The following is a 7,988-nucleotide window of genomic DNA, read 5'->3' on the forward strand; positions in this document are numbered from 1 at the left end:
ATTTGCTTTCTAACTGCTTAGCTCTTTCAGAAATAATCTCTGATTCTGGATCACACTCTAGCAGTTTGCACCAAAGCAGCACTGGAGTTCCAAGGGAGCTGTCCCATTGCTACGTGGATTGACCCAGCTGCCGTTTGGAAGGGCAAGCCGTACGGTATGGCAAGGCCAGCAACTGCTGGGCAGACAAATGTAAAGATTTCTGTGCACACCTTACTTTTCTGTCTGAAGTTAACTTGACCATATCATCAAGATAGTCCCAACCTCTGCTTCAGCTATTTAGCTCTAGGTAATTCGCTGTCATTTAAAGCTAAAGCCTCAGCTGAAGTTTAATGTTTTTTAACAGAGTTGAGATATTTACTCATTCTGTTCTCTTTTCCAGATTCTGAAGTAATTTAAAGTGCAGCTGGGGGGTGTTATTGTGACAACTTTTACAACCATCTTTGCTCAATGCTTTACAGGAGACATGTTAATTTTTTTAAATAACTTGCTTACACACAATTGCAGCACTCCTGCAGCTCTTAACCTCCCAGTCACCCGCACTGAGACCTGGGTTTTCAAAAGATACATCAACCCTCAGTTAACTTACTGCAAAGGTCCAGATTCTTACAGAGAATATAGAGAAAAATAATTGATTCCACTTAAAAACTTAACCTATTGCTTGGCACAAAAAGGCCAACACCTGTTTCTGTGTGCTTGAGAGCATTTGTATTGCATGTAATTGACAAAATCTAATACCCTAAAGTACTTTCACTCTGCTAGGTCAAATAGTAGGAGCTGAAACTAACCTCATAGAGCATAAGCTTAGAGTCCTACCTTTTTACTATTACTGTTAGGCAAAAAAGTTTTATATAAAAGTCTTTGTTACTTCATAACCTAAACCTGAGACTGCAACCTCCCTTTCTATTCTAAACCCAGGAAGCAATAGCCTGTGCCTGTTGTGTGAGAAACCAAGCTGTGGCAGGTGCATCTGCCTGACAAAAATAGGGCTGCTTGGCTGCTGAAACTTCTTTTATGTGTGCCCTTGTTCTCATAGTACTTGGGGCCCTTGGCCAATGGGAGCTGATGTTGACCACAGATCAGATTCGGCTGGGTATGAATGGAGTCCTCTGAGGGAGCCATTTTGAGCTAGTTCCCCCCTGGAGCAGTGTGCTGCAGTCAAGGACTCTCCCCTTGGGTCAGAACGCTGCCCAAGGAAACTCCTTGAGGTTCCCAGGGGTCAGGACACTGCCCTCAGGAAGGAGTTCCTTGAGGTTGAGCTCTCTTTTTTACGTGACTAACAAAGCATTTGGGTTGTCATTAAACCCTAGAAAGTTTGTGGTGATAGTTTTGTTCTCTTCTCACAGACATCTGAATCTGCTGTTGTATTTTTGCAGAGTGCTAGTTAATTGTGTAGAAAAATTTTTTATTTTTGGTTGTTATTTGCTTATTTAAGAGCTTCTGCAACACAAACAAAGGTTGTTCCCTGCGTCAGTGCTGTGATTCTCAAGCTAGAAAGAGGGACTGGTTGCTTACAAATCTCAGTCCCTATGTGTAATATTGCAGAAATGCACATTAGATTGTGTCCACAGAGCTGCCATTAGGGAAGCTGAAGTATCAGCATTCTAGTCTTGAGGTCTCTCAGCAGTGCTTTTCCCAGGAGAAGCATCACTGGCTCAGCCAGGTACCCTTGCAGTCTGTGGTGTTCAGTCCCACTGGATGCCAAGGAGCTCACAGCTCACACTCCAGAGCTTCTTTGCTGTCTCATCATCCCGACCCCATGGAGATACGTATGCTGGCTGGCAATCACTGCAAGAGGAACATTTTTTATTTTCATTTTTAAAGTCAAAGATCTCATCTGCATTTTCACACTAAAATGTCTGCGTTATGATAATAGAGTTGCTTTCTAGCAGTGTAAATTCAAGAGCAGTTGAAGAAAGGTGGGAGGCTCTCCAGCAAATGAGCAAGGGTTGGTGATAAGCCACCTTGAGAAAGTTCTTTCCAACTGGCTAGGGAAAAGTGTCTCCCAAAGCCACCAAGAACTGGCAAGCAAATCTAGCTCTATGTGTTGTTGTGACTCTTAAAGAAACCTGTATATGCTCCACTGTATACTCTTCAGCATACATTCTCATTAATGGCACTAAAAAAAGCTTCTTCAGGAACACCTCTTCCAGAAACCACTACCAAAAAAGCCTCTCAAAGAGCCCTTCACTCTAAACTATTTATCTTATCCTATTCATCCCATGATACTGACACTGGACAAAAGGCAACGCTGCCCCAGAGTAAGAGTACTGTAATAACTGTGTATGGTTATCCTCTTTTCCATTATCCTCTGAACTGTGGCTCCTTTCTTTTCGGCTCCTGCCATCAGGCAGCACTCTGTCTGGAACAGAGATCATGTGTTCTCATCTGTAATGCTAGATGCTGCAATAACGTGGGAGTTTAAGACAACAGAGGAAGTTGCACCTCCTAAGATTTCTATCCAGCCTACTGTTTTCAGAGCTCCAAGTGCACAGTCTCTGATGTTCCTGAAATTACTCTGGTGGACTCCACCTGTCTTGCTGTGGCATGTAAATTCTGTTCTTAACATCTATACTTGTACTTTATACTCTATTGTCTGAAAAGTTTAAAGGATTTTTGCCTAGTCCAAGGTAAATTGAATTTCTTCTGTAGCTATTCATTTCCCACCAAGTTGAAAACGCCCTTCTTTTATGAGCTTAAAATCCACCAAAGTTTTCTGTACTCCCGCATATAAATGCTCCATTTATATCCTGGGACAGACAGTCATCCAGGGAAGATGATGACATGTATATAGATATTCAAGTCTGATTAAGATGGTACAAACTCCCAAGTGAAGATCCAAGTCATTACAGAGTCTAATCTGGTCACATATCACAAGAGGAAATCTCTGCAAAGATGCAAAGGCTCCAACAGTATTCATGTGAGGGAAAAAAAAAAAATCACATTCCTTTCCCAACAAACAGTATTGTTGCACAGCTCTAAACCTGGTAGGAAGCTGACAGACACATCTGCATGAATCTGTTCAAATGGCAGCCTTCAAATCCAGGATGATGACGACTTGGAACTGCTCTAGGCTGTAGTTTTGGTGAGGGGAACAGGCATGACTATGCAGGGACCTGAAGTCAAAGTATTCAAGAAACAACAGAGTTTGTAGTGGGAGCTACAGAAGACAGTTTGCAAGACAGAGTGAGAGCATCCCAGCAGGAGTTCCTCCCAGCTTAGGGGTCTGTCACACTGGAGAATCAAGTTATTTTGTCACATGCCAGTCCTGAAAATCTCACCACCTATCTCTGCAGCACCATCAGCCCTCCCGGCTCCTGGGAAGCTCAGGCCCCTTCTGCTCCGCTTCTGCTCTGGGGTAAAACCACAAGGAGAACCGAAGTGGTCTTCCCAGGATTGATCAAGTGACCTCATTAACTAAACGGCTCTACTGAAAAGTGATTTGCCCAAGTCTCAGGCAGATCAGGATTAGAGCTCTGAGCATGTGACAGCCCTTCCTGCACTTCGAGTACAGCGATATTCCTAGCGCTAAAGGCCCTGCTATTGTGTAAAGTGCTGTACAGGTCAGGGATTTCTTCTAACACAACATCGACTGCAACAGACCTCGAAGGGGTAAATCTCTAAGTATTATCAGCCAGTCCCTTCTTAATGAAGAATGACAGTAAGTCTCCTTTTCCCCAGCCAACAAGGTTACCTTCTACAGTATATCACTCCATCTGTTTGCACTCACCTGAAATACTGTCCTGTCACAGATTCCAGCTCCTCTGCTACTGCACAGTAGATACTGGTCTGAGCTCCTTCCCAAGGTGTCTTCAAGAAGAATGAGAATATTTTCCACAGCCTCATCATTAGAAATGAGTGCCGGACTAGCTCAGACTGGACAGACCCAGGATGGAGGGCGTTTGCTGTGACTTTAGTGCCTATGGCAAAAGAAAGCGTTCCAGGACAAATCTGCATGCATCAAACTGCCTTTTAAAAAAAGGGTAACGTACTCCTCAATTCTACCTGCAGATATTCTACAACTTAAAGGAGGAGTCCAGGTGTGGATAGAGAAAGTGAAGTCCTCTGTAGTTCCTGCTTGCTGGAGCATCCCCCACTCCCTTCCAAACACTGCAGTCACTACATGCCTTCTGCAAAACAATGTGCTAGAAGGCCTGGGTGCTAAGAGCAGCAGCTTCCATCAGGCTTTTGAGAACATCAGCTTCTTTTGATCTACTGTAATACTAATTTCCTAGAGAAGACACTGCTTCTGTTTTAGTAAAATAAATAATGCTTAAGTTTATGAAAAGGACTGAATGACATGGCTGTGACAGATGTTGTGACTTGAGGTATTGTCTAGTCCTATGCTTATGTTCTCCAGGCCATTAGGCAGCTGGGTATGCATCAGCTTTTCTAGTGGAGACTGCAGTTGTAGTTCAGCTTCTGCCCACATACCACAATCGTCTGTGTGGATGCAGCTAATTTTTGACAAGCATCAAAGAAAAATTAAATACATTCAACTCTGCCAAGCTACTACGCTCCTCTGCCCTGTTGTTGTAAAGACAATTAGTGTTTTGAGTCTCCTGTTCTACAGATGGGAGGTAAGAGCTGTCAGTGACCCTTGCCTCAAACCATTTCATTTCTGCGTGGCCAACTTCCAAACCTTTCTTCAGTCCACACTCCTCATCAATGTGCTCAAAAGTCAAACAGAAAAACACTCTGCTCTCCTCTGGGACTTGCCTTGCAGCCGCCTCGCCAGCTCCCGGGTGAAGAGCACGTTAGCCAGTTTGCTGTGACAGTAGGCGAGGCCACGGTTGTACCTCTTCTCACCATGGAGATCATGGAAGCGGATTCGGCCTGCGTGATGAGCCAGTGAGGACACGTTCACTATGCGGGATGGGGCAGACTGCTTCAGGCGCTCCAGCAACAAGAAGGTCAAGAGAAAATGACCTAGGGGTGAGAGGAGATGTCATCCTTTTCTGAAGGTTCCTCTGCTGGAATTTCAGAGTACTTATATTACTGACATGTTGTATCTTACTGCTGCCATCATTTCAGGTCCAGGGAAAAGAGTGAATCAACAGCTAAACTTTTTTGGGGCCATGAAGTTCTGCTTCTCAGCTTCAAAAAGCTGGAGCTGTCATGCATCTCAAATGTCCCAAGTAACATGCACAGATACTTAAAGTGGGTCCACAATAAGCAAATACATTGTATTGCATCTCCAGAGCTCTGAACTCTGGCCTTCTATCCTTTCCCAAGCAGCAAGCATGAGGAAGAGAAAATCTGAAAGCAGGATTTTCCTCTGGCATTTTGCCCCAGATACTGAATGCAAACATGACTTCCCTGGCCTTACCAAGATGGTTGACTCCCAGGTGCATCTCAAAGCCATCAGCAGTCTTGGAGTAAGGGCATAACATTACCCCAGCATTATTAATGAGAATATGGAGTTCCTTCTCCTCTGCAAGAAACAACAGCCATCCTTAAACAGGGAAACAGAGCCCAGAGACAGACAACAAGGTGGCACACGTCAGACAAAAACCCCATGCCTGTCTGAGTTGCAGCCACATCGCCTCAATAAAGTGAGGATAGGTCTCCTACCCCAAACTAGCTCATGGCCTCTGGCAAGCCTCTGCTGTGAACTGCAGTACCCAATGTCATACAGAGATATGCAAGGTCAGGGGCATTTGCTAGAAGAGCAGACATCAGTCCTTGGTAAAATATTGAGAAGAATGATCTAGAGACTGTACCTGCTAGAAATTTCCCAGCAAACTCCCGGATGGACTTCGTATCAGCCAAGTCCAGCTTTCTCACAGTGACTTGCTGGTTCCCTGTCTCAGCTCGGATTTCACTGGCTGCAGCTTCTGCCTTTGCTATGTCTCTGCAAGCAACAATCACCCTTGCACCTGCACGGCAGGAAAAAGCAGGAACAGAAGCTGAAATCACTGGAGCACGCTGGATGATGAAGGCTCTGACAAGCAGGCTGACTACACACAGTGCTTACAAACAACGTCTTGTTTCTTTAGGGAATTGGCATCAGTCCAGGGAGCAGCTGGGAGGGACAAAGCCTATCCTACTATGTTGTTAGCTCTGATCCAGCCCAAAGCTGCTTGCAGACCAGGAAAATGCACATCTGAAGTGCCTTTGTCAGGTTCTCCCAGGTCAGGAGTGCATACCACAACACCGGCATGATAAGGTTATACCTGCCCATAACAGTAGTTTAATCTCTTCACCAGTTACCCAAAAAGCATTTAAACTAAATTAGCTTAAAACGTGACTGACTAAAGCACATGGCAGAGGACCTATGACATTTCCCAGCTTCATACAAGCAGGACCCAACACCACCAGGAACCCCAGCCCTCTCAAAACAATTGCAGTGCAGAGCATTTTCACATCACTGGGCACGTTTTTGGAGTTCAAGGAATGAAACCAGTTGATGAACTGGGGATTTGCACTTCAGTGGTTACAACCTATGGAGGAGCAACACTTGGGCTCGTCTGAAGTAACTTTGGAATCCAAATGTAAGCATAAAATGTGTCTTCCCTGGGATCTGGAAAAGGGATTGCTGATGCGCAGGCCGGCAGGCGCCAGCCGCACAGGGATGCCAGCTGGCAAAGGCCGGTGACTTGCCTCTTCGCGCGAGGTCTCTGGCCGTCTCCTTCCCGATGCCCGTGTTGGCTCCGGTGATTATCGCCACCTTCCCCTCCAGCCTGGCTGCGGACTTACACCGTCCTCCGGCGACATACCTCCTGCAAGGGGAGGGCGGCAGCCGTCACGGGACGAGCGCCACGGGCGCCTTCCCTCCGGGGGGCTGGGGTCAGGGCTGGGCGCCCAGAGGCCCAAGCTTTCGCTCAGGGTCCCGGCCAGCCGCGGGCATCGTTACCAGAAGCGGCTGATCTCGACCGTGTCCTGACCGCGCCGCGGGGAAGCGGCCCCCCGAGCCCCCGCCCCGCGCCCGGAGCTGCCGCGCTCTCCCCTTGCCCGTGCCGCGGGGGAAGTGGGACGTAAAAACCCACCCAACCCCTTCCCGCCGCCTTTGGTTTTTGTTGAGTTTTGGTTTTGCCGCCAGGGAGCTGCTGGAAGCGCAGCCGGGCTGTGCGGGTTTCGCGGGGCGCAGCCGGTTGTTGGAGGTGAGCGCTAGCGCAGTGCCAGCTCTGTCGAGGCCACTATTTTCTTCGCTCTGCCAAGGAATGTCTTTATTGGTTGCCAGGTTTGCCAATAAAACTTGCGAATGAAAAAGTGTTGGTTTCCAGGAAAAGTACTTCTGTTTTTTAACCTCCCCCTTGCTGTCTAATTACTGATGTGTTCAACCTGCGAAGAACAGCTTCATAAAACTGTCTGGTAAATCCAGAGGCAGATGCTTTCGCACGGTTGTATGGTTACAGAGATGTGTAAATACACACACAGACACACAGACACACACACGCACACACGTTAATACATACACACGGCTAAATGCGTGCATGGTTTCCAGAGTTTTACAAGGCATTTATGGGTATTAAGTACAATCGCACCAAAGAACTAGTCTCCTTTAAGGCTCCTAGGAGCTATGGTAATACAAGTAATAAAACTTAGATATCTGCATATGCACTTTTATGAAGCCACAAATACTCTCTTTGCACAGTTATTTGCGCGCTGCTGGAAGTAACCCATTATAGTTGTTTACATACAGAAAACGTCTCGCTCTGCAAAAGTAAAGTATAATAAAAAGAGGTGAGAGTTTAAAAAGTAGATGTCTCAAGATGTATCCGTTGTTTTCCATAAAACACAGGGAATGGATAAAAGAGATGGATTTTTAAATGTGCCCTGTGTAGCAAACACATGGAACGTGCAGCTGCAGGAGCCCCATGGGCTGTGACCCCAGGCAAGCCCCTCTTTCTAGTAGGTCTGTTTCCTCGAAACTAAGCAGTGTACCATTTAGAGGTAAAAGAAATCATCATTCAGTTCCTCAGTATGTTATCTCTGCAGTTTCCGATTTTTTCTCTCTCTCCTGCCTCACAAGGCCACGTGCAGCACCC

General features: G+C 46.2%; 1 protein-coding gene across 1 annotated transcript; it reads right to left on the reverse strand.

Moving 5' to 3' along the window:
* Window positions 1-1,398: 1,398 nt before the first annotated feature.
* LOC113480412 (retinol dehydrogenase 12-like) lies at window positions 1,399-6,888 on the reverse strand. The gene is made up of 6 exons (XM_026849208.1): window positions 6,601-6,888; window positions 5,721-5,876; window positions 5,327-5,431; window positions 4,717-4,926; window positions 3,728-3,917; window positions 1,399-1,785 (listed from the first exon to the last, which is right to left on the reverse strand). The coding sequence occupies exons 3-6, from the start codon at window positions 5,388-5,390 to the stop codon at window positions 1,683-1,685; spliced, it is 567 nt and encodes a 188-aa protein (XP_026705009.1). The 5' UTR covers window positions 5,391-5,431; window positions 5,721-5,876; window positions 6,601-6,888; the 3' UTR covers window positions 1,399-1,682.
* Between the last annotated feature and the right edge of the window lie 1,100 nt (window positions 6,889-7,988).

The sequence above is a fragment of the Athene cunicularia genome (assembly GCF_003259725.1).
Source record: "Athene cunicularia isolate RWA chromosome 5 unlocalized genomic scaffold, athCun1 chr5_part1, whole genome shotgun sequence".
NCBI classification, from domain to species: domain Eukaryota; kingdom Metazoa; phylum Chordata; class Aves; order Strigiformes; family Strigidae; genus Athene; species Athene cunicularia.